The sequence below is a fragment of the Salmo salar genome, chromosome 11 (genome assembly GCF_965601325.2).
Source record: "Salmo salar chromosome 11, fSalSal1, whole genome shotgun sequence".
Lineage (NCBI taxonomy): Eukaryota > Metazoa > Chordata > Actinopteri > Salmoniformes > Salmonidae > Salmo > Salmo salar.
In genome coordinates, this window is record NC_138301.1 from 6,999,847 (window position 1) to 7,018,063 (window position 18,217).

The 18,217-nt window shown below is 42.0% G+C and overlaps 1 protein-coding gene and 1 pseudogene across 1 annotated transcript in view; both read left to right on the forward strand.

Moving 5' to 3' along the window:
• Positions 1 to 4,395, forward strand: part of LOC106561902 (protein kinase C-binding protein NELL1) — a 527,033-nt gene extending 522,638 nt beyond the window's left edge. The window contains exon 20 of the mRNA XM_014126233.2: positions 399 to 4,395. Coding sequence (XP_013981708.1) covers positions 399 to 449 — 51 coding nt within the window. The 3' untranslated portion in view covers positions 450 to 4,395. The remainder of the gene's footprint in view (positions 1 to 398) is intronic.
• Positions 4,396 to 4,442: 47 nt separating this feature from the next.
• On the forward strand, positions 4,443 to 17,800 carry LOC145858978 (uncharacterized; annotated as a pseudogene).
• The last annotated feature ends 417 nt before the right edge of the window (positions 17,801 to 18,217 follow it).

Sequence of the window (18,217 nt, forward strand, 5' to 3'; positions counted from 1 at the left end):
GCACGCAAAAACACATACATACGTACATACACACACACACAGTGAATGGCAAGCTTTTCCTGCACCTCCTGCAAGTGCAGTATTTACAGGAACACTAACACACACAGCTGTGTCACCTGCAAGAACAAAGCACGCAACCCTAACCTAGGCCGGGATTCAATGCAAGGCGCATTATAGGGCAGCATACTATACAGCCGATAATGCACATGGTAACTGCTGCACATGTCAGTTCTATAGTGTAAGTGCCCTTTTAACGTTTGTTGAATCCCGGCCCTGACCTCACCTTGCATCACTCACACATGGTAGCATACGCAAACATGCAGAAAAAGAATGGAACTAACTACCTGTTTCTCTTTTTTTTCTTCATATTCCCCCTTTTTTATCGCTGCCGTGGTCAGAATGGAAGTGTGTGCTGCTCGGTGGAGCTGGATTGTCTTCAGAACAACTAAACACTCCTCTTTCGGTAGCCGTACTCTTCTCCTCTCCAATAGCTCCTTTCTTCAGATCCTAGACTGGCCACACTGTTTGAAGACCCTACCTTTGGACCTTTTACCACACATGCTCACATACACGCACATACGCACGCACACACTCTGCCTGGGTTAGGGCAGTGGCTAGAGCTGTGTGTCCATACTGGTTCTTCAAGCAACACTGTATCGCTGACAAATTGAGAGATGGAGTGTCTGTCTGCTACACAACTACAGGAGACCAACCCACATATAACCGTTTCCTCACTCACCCCCTACTTGCACCCTTCTCAGTGTGTACTGTATGTTTGTGTGCGTGCGTGTGGGTATACCAGGGGTTCCCAAACTTTTTTGGCCCACAACCCCATTTTGATTAAAAATTAATTGCAACCCCGCAATGTAAGAAAGTTATGTAATCAAGGGACAGTGTTTTTTAATTGTCGCTATGACAGTCTATTAGAAATCAGTCTGACAGTACTTTTGAAGGTATTTCAATGTGAAGGAAGTATGGTTTGAAGTGACTGAAATGCATCAGATATGTGTTGAGAAGTTCATAATTTTGTATGATCTTCTGTGTAGAAAACATTGTTAATGTTCTTTTTCCCCCAGTCTGATTTACTGCCTGGTCCTGTCCAATCTGTTCTGATGAGTCCTGTGTGACATGGGCATTGCGGAGGGAAACAGAAGACACATGAGAATCGTATGTTTCATGGGGTCATAGCATTTGTAGGAAGAAAGCATAAACTTCTCTGTTTATTACAACTGCATCTAGAGGCTACCAGTGCAATTTTTCCCCCAGAGATTCTCTCAAATAAAATGTTATTGGTCGCATACACATATTTTGCAGATGTTATCGCAGGTGCAGTGAATTGCTTATGTTTCTAGCTCCAACAGTGCAGTAATACCTCACAATACATGATAACACAGACAAATTCCCCAATATTAAAATAAAGAAATTAAGAAATATCAGAACATGCAATGTCAGAGTCTGGAAAATAAATCTTTTTTTTAATGTTATTTAACCTTTATTTAACTAGGCAAGTCAGTTAAGAACAAATTCTAATTTACAATGACAGCCTACTGGGGAACAGTGGGTTAACTGCCTTTTTCAGGGGCAGAACGACAGATTTTTTACCTTGTCAGCTTTCGGTTACTGGCCCAACGCTGTAACCACTTGGCTACCTGCCCCCCAGATGACACAAACAACTGGATTCGTTATCCCTTTCATGCCCTGCCTCCAGTCCACTTACCGATATCTGAACAAGAGAGCCTCATCGAAATTGCAACAAACGGTTCTGTGAAAATGTAATTTAATCAGAAGCCACTGCCAACTGTGGTAGACCATTCCATTCTTGTGGGCCGGCTAAGGAGTATTGGTGTCTCTGAGGGACTTTGACCTGGTTTTGCTAACTATCTCTCTCAAAGAGTGCAGTGTATAAAGTCCGAACATCTGCTTTCTCAGCCACTGCCTGTCACCAAAGTAGTACCCCAACGCTCGATCCTAGGCCCCACGCTCTTCTCAATTTACATCAACAACATAGCTCAGGCAGTAGGAAGCTCCCTCATCCATTTATATGCAGATAATACAGTCTTGTACTCAGCTGGCCCTTCCACGGATGTTGTATTAAACGCTCTACAACAAAACTTTCTTAGTAGTCACCTCATACAAGTACTTGAGAGTCTGGCTAGACAGTGCACTGTCCTTCTCTCAACACATATCAAAGCTGCAGGCTAAGGTTAAATCTAGACTTAGTTTGCTCTATTGTAAATGCTCCTCTTTCACCATAACTGCCAAACTAACCCTGATTCAGATGACTATCCAACCCATGCTAGATTACGGAAAATGTCATTTATAGATTGGCCGGTAAGGGTGCTCTCGAGTGGCTAGATGTTCTTTACCATTCGGCCATCATATTTTCCACCAATGCTCCTTATAGGACACATCACTGCACTCTATACTCCTCTGTAAACTGGTCATCTCTGTATACCTGTCGCAAGACCCACTGGTTGATGCATATTTATAAAACCCTCTTAAACCTCACTCCGCTCCTATCTAAGATACCTACTGAAGCCCTCATCCTCCACATACAACACCATTTCTGCCAGTCAAATTCTGTTAAAGGTCCCCAAAGCACACACATCCCTGGGTCGCTCCTCTTTTCAGTTCGCTGCAGCTAGCAAGTTGAACGAGCTGCAACAAACACTCAAACTGGACAGTTTTATCTCCATGTCTTCATTCAAAGACTCAATCATGGACACTCTTACTGACAGTTGTGGTTGCTTTGTGTGTTGTATTGTTGTCTCTACCTTCTTGCCCTTTGTGCTGTTGTCTGTGCCCAATAATGTTTGTACCAGGTTTTGTGCTGCTACCATGTTGTTGTCATGTTGTGTTGCTCCCATGCTGTATTGTCATGTGTTGTTGCCATGCTATGTTGTTGTCTTAGGTCTCTCTTTATGTAGTGTTGTGGTGTCTCTCTTGTCGTGATGTGTGTTTTGTCCTATATTTTTATTTAATTGTCATTTTTAGTCCCAGTTCCCGTCCACGCATGCTTTTGCCTTTTAGTAGGCCATCATTGTAAATAAGAATTTGTTCTTAACTGACTTGCCTAGTTAAATAAAGGTTAAATAAAAAATCGATTTGGGGAAAGTAATTGCGCACCCAACTCACTCAGGTGCTTCGCTATATCACATTTGACATTGGCCGTAAGCTCGAGTTCATTTGCACACAAAAATATCATACAATGATGGAAAGACCTGTGTGTTGTCCTTGTTAATGCAGACAGAAAAGAGCTCCAACTTCTTAATCACAGCCTCAATTTTGTCCCTCACATCGAATATTGTTGAGGAGAGTTCCTGTAATCCTAGATTTAGATCATTCAGGTGAGAAAAAACATCACCCAGATAGGCCAGTTGTGTGAGAAACTCGTCATCATGCAAGCGGTCAGACAAATGAAAATGATGGTCAGTAAATAAAACTTTAAGCTCGTCTCAATTAAAAAAAAAAAACGTTTCAATACTTTGCCCCTTGATAACCAGTGCAGTTATGTATGTTGTAAAAGCGTTACATGGACGCTGCCCATATCATTGCATAGTGCAGAAAATACACGAGATTTCAGGGGCCTTGCTTTAACAAAGTTAACCATTTTCACTGTATTGTCCAAAACGTCTTTCAAGCTGTCAGGCATTCCCTTGGCAGCAAGAGCCTCTTGGTGGATGCTGCAGTGTACCCAAGTGGCGTCGGGAGCAACTGCTTGCATGCGCCTTACCACTCCACTATGTCTCCCTGTCATGGCTTTTGCGCCATCAGTACAGATACCAACATGAGCAGCAGCTACGTTTGGCTACATATGGACCATTAGTGGAATTCCCGCGAGTGAGTAATGGTTAATGTGATTGCATGTTAATTATTTGACTAGGCTACCTGTATTTGACATTGTGTTGTTATTTCGCTGAACACTAGATGGTTTAATGGTTTTGGCAGTGAAATGAGGCTACTCAGGCGAGAAAAAAAAACTAGCTCAAATGTATAGCCCCGTTGGAAAATATAAATGGACTGTTTGAAAATGTGAAGACAAAAAGTCAAAACCCCCCAAAAATATTTAAAAAAATATAAAATGTGAATCACATTTTTATTTGCTGTACCCCCGACGGCATTGTGCGTAACACTGTTTGGGAATACCTGGTCTACCATATCAAAAGCTTTGGTAAAGTCAATAAAAATAGCAGGACAACATTGCTTAGAATCAAGGGCAATGGTGAAATCATTGAGGACCTTGTGTATAGACAGTGTGGACAGTATATTAATAGAAAAGATGTGTACAGAAGTAGTTATATAGGATGAGCCTTGTCTCTAATGCAGTATATAAATGTACAGTACCAGTCAAAAGTTTGGACACACCTACTCATTCAAAGTTTTTTCTTTATTTTTACTATTTTCTACATTGTAGAATAATAGTGAGAATATCAAAACTATGAAATAACACATGGAATCATATAGTAACCAAAAAAGTGTTAAACCAAAAAATATATTTTATACTTCAGATTCTTCAAAGTAGCCAACATTTGCCTTGATGACAGCTTTGCACACTCTTCCCATTCTCTCAACCAGCTTCATGAGGTAATTATCTGGAATGCATTTCAATTAACAGATGTGCCTTGTTTGAGCCAATCAGTTGTGTTGTGACAAGGTAGGGGGGTATACAGAAGATAGCCCTATTTGGTAAAAGACCAAGTACATATTATGGCAAAAACAGCTCAAATAAGCAAAGAGAAATGACAGTCCATCATTACTTTAAGAAATGGAGGTCAGTCAATCTGCAAAATTTCAAGAACTTTGAAGCTATATGCGATATGACGAATCTGGCTCTTATGAGGACCGCCACAAGAAAGGAAGATCCAGAGTTACCTCTGCTGCAGAGGAAAAATGCATTAGAGTTACCAGCCTCAGAAATTGCAGCCCAAATAAGTAACAGACACATCTCAACATCAACTGTTCAGAGGAGACTGCGTAAATCAGGCCTTCATGGTCGAATTGACACAAAGAAACCACTACAAAAGGACACCAATAAGAAGAAGAGACTTGCTTGGGCCAAGAAACACGAGCAATGGACATTAGACCTGTGGAAATCTGTCCTTTGGTATGATGAGTCCAAATTTGAGATTTGTGGTTCCAACCGCCGTGTCTTTGTGAGACGCAGAGTAGGTGAACAGATGATCTCCGCACGTTTGGTTCCCCCCGTGAAGCACGGAGGAGGAGGTGTGATGGTGTGGGGGTGCTTTGCTAGTGACGCAGTCTGTGATTAATTTAGAATTCAAGGCACACTTAACCAGCACAGCTACCAGAGCATTCTACAGCGATACGCCATCCCATCTTTTTTGCGCTTAGTGGGACTATCATTTGTTTTTCAACAGGACAATGACCCAACACACCTCCAGACTGTGTAAGGGCTATTTGACCAAAAAGGAGAGTGATGGAGTGCTGCATCAGATGACCTGGCTTCCACAATCACCCGACCTCAACCCAATTGAGATGGTTTGGGATGAGTTGGACTGCAGAGTGATGGAAAAGCAGCCAACAAGTGCTCAGCATATGTGAGAACTCCTTCAAGGCTGTTGAAAAAGCATTCCTCATGAAGCTGGTTGAGAGAATGCTAAGAGTGTGCAAAGCTGTCATCAGGGCAAAGGGTGTCTACTTTGAAGAATCTCAAATCTCTTTGATATGTTTCACACTTTATTGGTTCCATGTGTTATTTCATAGTTTTGATGTCTTCACTATTATTCTACAATGTGGAAAAACAAAAATACAGATAAACCCTTTTAGTAGGTGTGTCCAAACATTTGACTGGTACTGGTGGACAAAATGGTATGTAAACATTGTTCAATTGACCAGTGTTCAATGACTATGTACATAGGACAGCAATATCTAAGTTGCAGGGTAGAGTACCAGGTGGTAGCTGGCTCGTAACAGTGACTAAGGTTCAGGGCAGGGTACTGGGCGGCTTGTGGTGACTATTTAACAGTCTGATGGCCTGGAGATAGAAGCTGTTTTTAAGTCTCTCAGTCGCAGCTTTGTTGCACCTATACTGTCCCTACCTTCTAGATGGTAGCGGGGTGAACAGGGCGTGGCTTGGGTGCCTGAAGTCCTTGATGATTAAATTGGCCTTCCTGTGACACCGGGTGCTGTAGATGTCCTGGAGGGCAGGCAGTGTACCCCCAGTGATGCGTTGGGCTGAACGAACCACCCTCTGGAGAGACCTGCGATTGCGGACGGTGCAACTTCCATACCAGGTGGTAATACAGCCCGACATGTTCTCAATGGTGCATCTGTAGATGTTTGTGAGGATCTTAGGGGCCAAGCCTAATTTCTTCAGTCTCCTGAGGTTCTTCACCACATTGTCTGTGAATGGACCATTTCAGGTTGTCAGTGATGTGCTCAATGAGGAACTTGAAGCTTTTCACCCTCTCTACTACAGAACCATCGATGTGGATGGGGGCATACTCTCTGCTGTCTCCTGAAGTCCACGATCAGCTCTTTAATTTCATTTTGTTGACGTTGAGGGAGAGGTTATTTTCCTGGCACCACAACGCCAGGGCCCTCACCTTCTCCCTGTAGACTGTCTTATTATTGTTGGTGAAGCAAGTGGGGACAACAGACTGGGATTGAATATGTCCGCAAACAGTCTAGCCAGCTGGTCTGCACACGCGGCTGAGGACGTGGCTAGGGATGCCATCTGGGCCAGTAGCCTTGCGAGGGTTAACATGCTTAAATGTCTTACTCATGTCGGCCACAAAGAACGAGAACTCACGGTCCTCGTGTTTTCCACGAAGCGTGCAAAGAAGGTGTTTAGCTTGTCCGGGGGCGAGGCGTCTGTGTCTGTGACGTGTATTGGCATTCCCTTTGTAATCCATAATTGTCTGGAATCCCTCTCACATTTGTCTCATGTCTGAGCCGTTGAATAGCGACTCCACTTTGTCCCTGTACTGACGTTTTGCCTCTTTGATAATCTTACGGAGGGCATAGCTGGTCTGTTTGTACATGTCCATGTTCCCAGTCACCTTAAATGCGATGGTTTTGCATGAATGCTGCCATCTATCCACGTTTTTGGTTTGGATAAGTTCTAATAGTGGGAACAACATCCTCTATGTACTTCCTGATGAACTCAGTCACAATTTTACTATTCTCGGAGGCAACCAGGAACATTTCCCAGTCTGCATGATCAAAACAATACTGAAGCATATATTCTGATTGGTCAGACCAATGTTGAACAGTCGTTACAGTTTAAGTTTCTGCCTATAGGAGGGGAGGAGCAAAATTGAGGCGTGATCTCATTTGCCAAAGGGAGGGTGGGGGAGGGCCTTGTAGCCATCTCAGATTAGGGAGTAACAATTTCCAAGCGTGCTCGATGAGCAAGTAGCACAGAAGATGTGTTGCAAGAACTTCGGTAGCGCTTTCTTCAGATTTTCTTTATTAAAGTCCCCAGCTACAATAAATGCGGCCTCAGGATATGTTTCCATTTGGCAAAAATTCCAGTGAAGTTCATTGAGAGCTGTCGCGGTGTTGGCTTGGGGGGAGTATAGATGGTCATGACAATGATCGAAGAAAATTCTCTTGAGAGGTAATGCAGTCGGTATTTGATGGTGAGTTATGCCGATCAGGCGAGAGAGAGGTGCTAGTCAGCAGCTCTCTCCCTCTTCTCATCCCCCCTCCCTCTCTCTTTCTATATATTCACTAGGGCTGTGAATTGCCTCGGACCTCACGATACGATATTATCACGATGCTTAAGTGCCAATTCGATATGTATTGTGATTCCATATGTATCAGAATTGTGATTCTATATGTATCACGATGTATCATGATTCTGTATGTATTGCAATTTGGTACTGTGATTTTATTGCAAACATAGGCTTATTGCTGACGTTGTCTTTTGCAGAGGGGCAAGAAAGAGCCATGAGAAAACAAGTTTTGATCAGTCATGGAAACTAAAGTGCTGAAAACATTTTGGATAACCATTTAAAAAGAAATTAGATATACCAGAGCTTTGTGGCAGGTACAGCCGACTATTGCTAGCTAACGTTAACTACTTAGCAAGAGAATCAATACATAGAAACTATATAATATCGTCAAAATTAATACTGCAATACTGTACTGCAGGGCTCTCCAACCCTGTTCCTGGAGAGCTGCCATCCTGTAGGTTTTCACTCCAAACCTAATCTAGCACACCTAATTCTAATAATTTGCTGGTTGATAAACTGAATAAGGTTAGTTACAACTAGCGTTGGAGCGAAAACCTACAGGAGGGTTGCTCTCCAGGAATGAGGTTGGATAGCCTTGCTCTACCGTATAGATTTTTCCCCCATCCCTACTATTCACCTTCTGTAACAGTGTCTCACTCTTTCCTCTCACCCCCCCCCCCCCCCCCCCCCCCCCCGTCTTTCTCTTTCTTACCTACCCTCCAACACTGTCACTCTTCCTCTCTTCTTCACAACCACATTTTTCATACATCTGCCCATTCTCGGTCCCTTTCTCTCCCATTTACCATCTCCATAATAGAAACCTTTTTGAGCTCGTTGAAAAGAGCCATAAAAGTTGCTATCCAATATCATTATTGTCATCATCATGTGTTATTGTGAAATACTGATCCTGATTGAGCACACAATGTGTTTGTCCCATCTGATCTGAGGTCAGCCCTGCTGTATAGCGGTGCAATGGATGTGTTGTCTTATCCTTGAGATCCAATCTATAGCATTACATATGGGCACTGATCTCCCTGATGTCTTTTAGGTTCTACAAGGAGTACACATGAAGCTATATTTGTCATGGATGTGGACTTACGCTTGTATTTGCGCTATAACGAGATGCACATTTATGGGTGACATTTTAGCAGAGTAAAAAAACAGTGCTATTGTCAAAATGGTGCCCGCCTCACAGATACTGTGTGCGCCATTGCATCTACATGATGAACGAACTATCACCACAATCGTTGCAGAACAAGGGTTTTAAAATACATTTGATGACAATGTCACAGTCACACTTTGACGCTAACTTGATCGTTGTTTGACGTTTGCAAAATGGTACCCTTTGTATCAACCACGATTTCTATGTTTTTTTTATTTTGTTGTTGGTCTTAATTTGCACTGGGTGTCTTGTTTGTGATATAAAGCTTTGTGAATATTATAAACCACCTCATAATCCCAATCAGACCAGTCCTGGCCTCTGGTACAAATTAAAATGTCATCTGCGAAAGGAATACACAAAGAAATGTGGAAACTTGGAAAGTGAACATTTGTAAAATAAGTAAATAATAATAACAAATTGCCACTCAAAACCAAGGGGCAATACTTACGAACATAAGCAACCATTTCAATTTTAAAAGTTTCTCAGGCTAAAAATGTCAATTGTTTTACTAGCACGTGACTGATCGCTAAATTGTAGCTGGTCCCATCATAAAATGGCACACGTTAGCCTTATGCTAACCTCACCAGGTGGCAGTGATTATATCTTGAAACAAGTTCTGCATCAGCCAATTAAAATCATTGACATAGTTGGACCTGTTCCAACACTTCATAGAAGAGTCCTTAACATACCTCAGTTCAACAGCATCATTAAAGCAATGTGTATTTGAGTGACTGGTCAAATTAGTCTCTGTGTAAAGTGCCTAGTCTACGTAATTGTTGCAGATTGTGACAAGGGTTCGAGTCTCACATGAGTTTTCCCCCCCAACACATGAATGTTGAAAAGGGCCGTAGCCAACAGCTTGAAAAATAAGATTAAGAACTACTTTAATAAAGAGCTACCTCTTTCAGCCTTGCACACAAACACACTGGCCGTGTCCGAATACCCATACTTGCATCCTAAATAAACTCAGCAAAAAAAGAAATGTCCCTTTTTCAGGACCCTGTCTTCCAAAGATAATTAGTAAAAATCCAAATAACATCACAGATCTTCACTGTTTCCCATGCATGTTTAATGAACCATAAACAACTAATGAACATGCACCTGTGGAACGGTCATTAAGACACTAACAGCTTACAGACGGTAGGCAATTAAAGTCACAGTTATGAAAACGTAGGACACTAAAGAGGCCTTTCTACTGACTCTGAAAAACACCAAAAGAAAGATGCCCAGGGTCCCTGCTCATCTGTGTGAACGTGCCTTAGTCATGCTGCAAGGAGGCATGAGGACTGCAGATGTGGCCAGGGCAATAAATTGCAATGTCCGTACTGTGACACGCCTAAGACAGCACTACAGGGAGACAGGGTGGACAGGTGATCATCCTCGCAGTGGCAGACCACGTGTAACAACACCTGCACAGGATCGGTACATCCGAACATCACACCTGCAGGACTGGTACAGGATGGCAACAACAACTGCCCGAGTTACACCAGGAACGTACAATCCCTCCATCAGTGTTCAGACTGTCCGCAATAGGCTGAGAGAGGCTGGACTGAGAGCTTGTAGGCCTGTTGTTGTTAGGCAGGTCCTCACCAGACATCACTGGTAACAATGTCGCCTATGGGCACAAACCCACCATCGCTGGACCAGACAGGACTGACAAAAAGTGCTCTTCACTGACGAGTCGCGGTTTTGTCTCACCAGGGTTGATGGTCGGATTCGTGTATCGTCGAAGTAATGAGCATTATACCGAGGCCTGTACTCTGGAGCGGGAGGTGGAGGGTCTGTCGATTTGGAGGTGGAGGGTCCGTCATGGTCTGAAGCGGTGTGTCACAGTATCATCGCACTGAGCTTGTTGTGATTGCAGGCAATCTCAACGCTGTGCGTTACAGGGAAGACATCCTTCTTCCCTCATGTGGTACCCTTCCTGCAGGCTCATCCTGACATGACCCTCCAGCATGACAATGCCACCAGCCATACTGCTCGTTCTGTGCATGATTTCCTGCAAGACAGGAATGTCAGTGTTCTGCCATGGCCATTGAAGATCTCAATTCCATTGTGCACGTCTGGGACCTGTTGGATCGGAGGGTGAGGGTTAGGGCCATTCCCCCCAGAAATGTCTGGGAACTTGCAGGGTGCCTTGGTGGAAGAGTGGGGTAACATCTCACAGAAAGAACTGGCAAATCTGGTGCAGTCCATGAGGAGGAGACGCACTGCAGTACTTAATGAGGCTGGTGGCCACACCAGATACTGACTGTTACTTTTGACCCCCCCTTTGTTCAGAGACACATTATTCAATTTCTGTTAGTCACATGTCTGTGGAACTTGTTCAGTTTATGTCTCAGTTGTTGAATCTTACGTTCATACAAATATTTACACATGTTAAGTTTGCTGAAAATAAATGCAGTTGACAGTGAGATCAAATCAAATCAAATTTATTTATATAGCCCTTCTTACATCAGCTGATATCTCAAAGTGCTGTACAGAAACCCAGCCTAAACCCCCAAACAGCAAGCAATGCAGGTGTAGAAGCAAGGTGGCTAGGAGGACGTTTATTTTTTTGCTGAGTTTAGTAGGCCGTTTGAGTGTTTACGGAAAAATTACATTTAATAGTAAGCGTCATTTAAAACTATCTAGATTACTTTAAATGCACAGATGTCTTATTCCAGCTTTGACAAGAGCTGATCAATTAGATATGGGGATGCGCTACCGAAATGAACAAATAGCAGGAAACAACACATTCTCAGTATGTGAAAATAGAATGTTTAATATGAGAGATTTCAAAAATTGTTCTAAATTCCAGGAGGTTATACTCATTGTGGCTCTTTATCTACTGTAGTAAAATTCGATGCACACTTTTCCATAATGCATTGGAAGAGGTGGGCTTCGAGTGATAGTCCCTAGTTCCCTTCAAGTACCAATACTAGGCGACTTAATTGGGAAGATGCCCAAAGCTTCTGAGGTGGTGTTCAAATGTAGGCTAAGTAGTTTTTGTTCTCCTTTAAATTATCACGAGTATTGCATCGTAGGATACAGCTTTGAAAAAAAAGTGGTTCTGTTTTCTCACTGAAAAGTGTTTCTCGACCTCTTGGCCTTTGTCAGAGCTTCTAAACGAAATACTAAATCATCTTTTGATTTCTGTATGTGTCGGCATCGGGGACTCAAGATGTAGCTGGGTTATTGATTTCATGTTAATCAGGCCTTTTGATTGGTTTTTGTTTTGTAGGCTAGGCTACCTATTTAAATTAATGGATCAAGCCTTAGCAGTCATTCTTATCGCATTCCCAATGATCAGTGCTTTAGTTTATTATGTTGCTGTCCAGCGGTTCTGAATTTGTGAAGCACCTGACTTGTTCTGTGCATTAGCCTTTTGATTTGAACATATGAAAAGTTTGTGTGTACTAAGCTATTTGCTTTAATTTATATATGTTACAGTACTTTGGTTTCAATTATAAATATGTTGAAATGGAACCAAATGATCTGCTTCTGTCTTCAGTCATTTTTAAATAGCTAGATTTTATTTGACAAAGTCATCTAAATGTTAGTAGTAGCTAGTAGCCTAGTCAAGGATGCATCAATGCAATATTGGCACATTACATTTTGTTACGGAGTAAAAGTTTGTAGGTTTAAAATATCCCTCTAGTGGCAGGGTTGACCTATTTTAAGAAATGCCGTTGAGTTGGTGGATATAACGTTTAAGATCTTTGATAGGCAGATGAAAAATTAGTTCCAGGGTATAATCACTGCCAACTGGTGAGGTTAACATAGGGCTAACATGTGCCATGTCATCTAATGGGACAAGCTACATTTTAGCGTTATGTCACGTGCAAGTAAATCTACGATTTTAATTTGTTGATATGCATTTTAAGCCGGAGAAACTGTTTAAATTTAAATGGTTGCTTATGTTCAAGTAAGGCCCCCAAGATTGTAAGATTGTCCTTTTGATTGGTTAGTTATTGAATGACTACTGTAAAACTATTTCGGTGTGTAAATGTTGTTACATACTGAAATTATGATGAGATTCGTATTTTTTATCATCATTATAATCTTCATTAGCCATGTTTTCATGACTACTACTGTTTCGTTTGGGTGTGTTCCATTTTGCTGTAAATATTGTGTAAGGTGAGGATTCTGTAAAAAGAGTAAGACTATGTAAATAATAATTCTCCCTTCCACACCTTCTTAAGACCTGAGCATTTTTAGTCAACGGTGTGAGAAAGCTATACATTTCTATTGTTTCTTTATGTATTATTGCATTAACCGTTTTAACAGTTGTCACATGTCCCATCACCTCAACAGGAGAGAAACTTGCTCCTGGGAGAAGCTGCTCTTAATCATTAAAAGTGGAAAACACAAAACTGAACATAGATCAGCTTCAAGGTGCAACTTCATCCAACTGCAGGAGGCTCTGCAGTGATAAAAAAGTCACAACGCTAAACCACCATGCAAACGGAACATTCATGTCCGCACGATGTTTCCATGGACTGAATTACTCCAAGTGAACTTATTTAAACCCAAGAGATCGAATAAAGAAAAATTAAGTGTAAACTTGTAAACAATGTTGTTCTTGATTAAATTCCTACTAGAGAAATTATATTAAAAGCCAACCTCGTGTTATTCTTTTAATGTCTCACTTTTTAAAAATATACAATTTTGAATTCTCTCATGTGTCTGGAAGTAGCTAGCAAGCTAGCCAACTTTGTTGAATAAGCAACAGCCAGAGTGTGACCGTGGCAATGATGGTTCGATGTTCGATCTCTCTATGGGGCTAATAAGGGACCGTCAATAAATTACACAATGTACATAGGTCAATATTTTAGTTTTCCCAATAAATCAATGTTGTATATGAATTTTTACAATTTATAGTGATTTGAGGTTTTAAGTATTTGAAACCAATGCCACATCAATCAATCAATCAAATGTATTTATAAAGCCCTTCTTACATCAGCAGATGTCACAAAGTGCTGTACAGAAACCCAGCCTAAAACCCCAAACAGCAAGCAATGCAGGTGTAGAAGCACGGTGTCTAGGAAAAACTCCCCAGAAAGGCCAGAACCTAGGAAGAAACCTAGAGAGGAACCAAGACCAAGTCTGCGTCTCTCACATGGATCGACAGACCATTCCATAAAAATGTAGCTCCATAGGAGAAAGCCCTGCCTCCAGCTGTTTGCTTAGAAATTATAGTGACAGTAAGGAGGCCTGTGTCTTGTGACCGTAGCGTACGTGTAGTAGGTATGTATGGCAGGACCAAATCGGAAAGATAGGTAGGAGCAAGCCTATGTAATTCTTTGTAGGTTAGCAGTAAAACCTTGAAATCAGCCCTAGCCAGTGTAGAGCCAGTGTAGAGAGGCTAGCACTGGAGTAATATGATCAAATTTTTTGGTTCTAGTCAAGATTCTAGCAGCCGTGTTTAGCACTAACTGAAGTTTATTTAGTGCTTTATCCGGGTAGTCGGAAAGTAGAGCATTGCAGTATTCTAACCTAGAAGGGACAAAAGCATGGATGAATTTCTTTGCATCATTTTTGGACAGAAGGTTTCAGATTTTTGCAATGTTACATAGATGGAAAAAAGCTGTCCTTGAAACAGTCTTGATATGTTTGTCAAAAGAGAGATCAGGGTCCAGAGTAACGCCGAGGTCCTTCACAGTTTTATTTGAGACAACTGTACCATCATCAAGATTAATTGTCAGATTCAAGAGATTCTCTTTGTTTCTTGCAACCTAGAACCTCTGTTTTGTCCAAGTTTAAAAGTACAACATTTGCCGCCATCCACTTCCTTATGTCTGACACACAGGCTTCCAGGGAGAGCAATTTTGGGCTTCACCACGTTTCATAGAAATGTACAGCTGTGTGTCATCCACATAGCAGTGAAAGTTAACATTATGTTTCCAAATGACATCACCAAGAGGTAGAATATATAGTGAAAACAATAGTGGTCCCAAAACGGAGCCTTGAGGAACACTGACATTTACAGTTGATTTGTCAGAGGACAAACCATCTACAGAGACAAACTGATATCTTTCCGACAGATAAGATCTAAACCAGGCCAGAGCTTGTCCGTGTAGACCAATTTGGGTTTCCAATCTCTCCAAAAGAATGTGATGATCGATGGTATCGAAAGCAGCATAAAGGTCGAGGAGCACGAGGACAGATGCAGAGCCTCGGTCTGACACCATTAAAAAGGTAATATACCACCTTCACAAGTGCAGTCTCAGTGCTATGATGGGGTCTAAAACCAGACTGAAGCATTTGGTATGCATTGTTTGTCTTCAGGAAAGCAGTGAGTTGCTGCGCAACAATTTTTTCAATTTGTTTGAGGGGAATGGGAGATTCAATATAGGCCGATAGTTTTTTATATTTTCTGAGTCAAGGTTTGGCTTTTTCAAGAGAGGCTTTATTACTGCCACTTTTAGTGAGTTTAGTACACATCCGATGGATAGAGAGCCTTTTATTATGTTCAACATAGGAGGGCAAAGCACAGGAAGCAGCTCTTTCAGTAGTTTAATTGGAATAGGGTCCAGTATGCAGCTTGAAGGTTTAGAGGCCATGACTATTTTCATCAATGTGTCAAGAGATATTGTACTAAAAAACTTGACTGTCTCCCTTGATCCTAGGTCCTGGCAGTGTTGTGCAGACTCAGGACAACTGAGCTTTGGAGGAATACGCAGATTTAAAGAGGAGTCCGTAATTTGCTTTCTAATGATCATGATCTTTTCGTCAAAGTTGTTAATGAATTTATCACTGCTGAAGTGAAAGCCATCCAGTGAGGGCTATTCGATACTGCACGGTACTGTCTTTCCAAGCTAGTCGGAAGACTTCCAGTTTGGTGTAGCACCATTTCAGTTCCAATTTTCTGGAAGGTTGCGTCAGACCTTGGGTATTTTCTGTATATCAGGGAGCTAGTTTCTTGTGACAAATGTTTTTTGTTTTTAGGTGTGCGACTGCATCTAGGGTATTACGAAAGGTTAAATTGTGTTCCTCAGTTAGGTGGTTAACTGATTTTTGTTCTCTGATGTCCTTGGGTAGGTGGAGGGAGTCTGGAAGGGCATCTAGGACTCTTTGCGTTGTCCGAGAATTTATAGCACTTCTTTTGATGATCCTTGGTTGGGGTCTGAGCAGATTATTTGTTGCGATAGTCCAGGATTATGAGGAAAAACATTAAGATCCACAACATTTATTCCACGGGACAAAACTAGGTCCAGAGTATGACTGGCAGTGAATAGGTCCTGAGACATGTTGGACAAAACCATTGAGTCGATGATGACTCCGAAAGCCTTTTGGAGTGGGTCTGTGGACTTTTCCATGTGAATATTAAAGTCACCAAAAATGTGAATATTATCTGCCATGACTACAAGGTCCAATAGGAATTCAGGGAACTCAGTGAGGAACGCTGTATATGGTCCAGGAGGCTGCATAGATTTCATGACTAGAAGCTCAAAAGATGAAAACACAGTCGTTTTTGTTTTGTAAATTGAAATTTGCTATCGTGAATATTAGCAACACCTCCGCCTTTGCGGGATGCGAGGGGGATATGGTCACTAGTGTAACCAGGAGGGGAGGCCTCATTTAACACAGTAAATTCATCAGGCTTAAGCCATGTTTCAGTCAGTCCAATCACATCAAGATTATGATCAGTGATTAGTTCATTGACTACAACTGCCTTGGAAGTGAGGGATCTACTATTAAGTAGCCCTATTTTAAGATGTGAGATATCACAATCTCTTTCAATAATGACAGGAATGGAGGAGGTCTTTATTCCAGTGAGATTGCTAAGGCGAACACCGCCATGTTTAGTTTTGCCCAACCTAGATTGAGGCACAGACTAGGTCTCAATGGGGATAGCTGAGCTGACTACACTGACTGTGCTAGTGGCAGACTCCACTAAACTGGCAGGCTGGCTAACAGCCTGCTGCCTGGCCTGCACCCTATCTCATTGAGGAGCTAGGGGAGTTAGAGCCCTGTCTATATTCGCAGTTAAGATGAGAGCACCCTTCCAGCTAGGATGGAGTCCGTCACTCCTCAGCAGGCCAGGCTTGGTCCTGTTTGTGGGTGTCCCAGAAAGAGGGCCAATTATCTACAAATTCTATCTTTTGGGAGGGGCAGAAAACAGTTTTCAACCAGCGATTGAGTTGTGAGACTCATCACTCATCACTCATCACTCCCCCTAACTGGGAGGGGGCCAGAGACAATTACTCGATGCCGACACATCTTTCTAGCTGATTTACACGCTGAAGCTATGTTGCGCTAGGTGACCTGACTGTTTCATCCTAACATCTTTGGTGCCGACGAGGATAACAATATCCCTATAATTGCCAGTTTTAGCCTTAGCCAGCACAGCACCATCTTCAGATTAGCCTTAACTTTGTTAGCCCTGCACCCTGGTAATCAGTGTATGATCGCTGGATGATTCATTTTAAGTCTAATACTGCAGGTAATGGAGTCGCCAATGACTAGAGTTTTCACTTTGTCAGAGCTAATGGTGGGAGGATTCGGCGTCTCAGACCCTGTAAAGGGAGGAGGAGAGACCAGAGAAGGCTCGGCCTCTGACTCCGACCCGTTGCTTAATGGGGAGAACCGTTTGAAAGTTTCTGTCGGCTGAGTGAGAGACACCGGTTGAGCATTCCTACAGCATTTCCCTCCAGAAACCATGAGAAAATTGTCTGGCTGCGGGGACTGTGTGAGGGGATTTAAACTACTATCTGTATTTATTGGTGGCACAGGCGCAGTTTCATCCTTTCCAACACTTAAATTACCCTTGCCTAACGATTGCGTCTGAAGCTGGGCTTGCAGCACAGCTATCCTCAGTATAAGGCGATCATTCTCCTGTATATTATGAGTTCAGCGACTGCAAATAGAAGGCATAATGTTAATGTTAGTGATCGGTCGTTCGCGAACGAGTCGGCTTTAAGAGCCGGCTCTTGTAGGTGAACGTTGGGAGCAAAAAAAATAAAATAAGATATGAATAATCAAAATATTTAAATGAATAGAATTAATGAATTCAAATAACTAAAAAATAATATATAATAATAATAATAATAATAATAATAATAATAATATAGGCCTAAATGCTCAAGCGCACTGTCACGACTTCTGCCGAAGTCGGTTCCTCTCCTTGTTCGGGCGGTGTTCGGCGGTCGATGTCACCGGTCTTCTAGCCATCGCCGATCCATTTATCATGTTCCATTTGTTTTGTCTTGTTTTCACACACACCTGGTTTCAATTCCCTAATTACATGTTGTATATTTTCCCTCTGTTTCCCCCATGTCCTTGTCGGGAATTGTTTATTTTGTAAGTACTTGTGCTATGTGTTACTTGTGCGCTACGGGTTTTTGTACCCATGTGTTTGTTGTTTTGTATG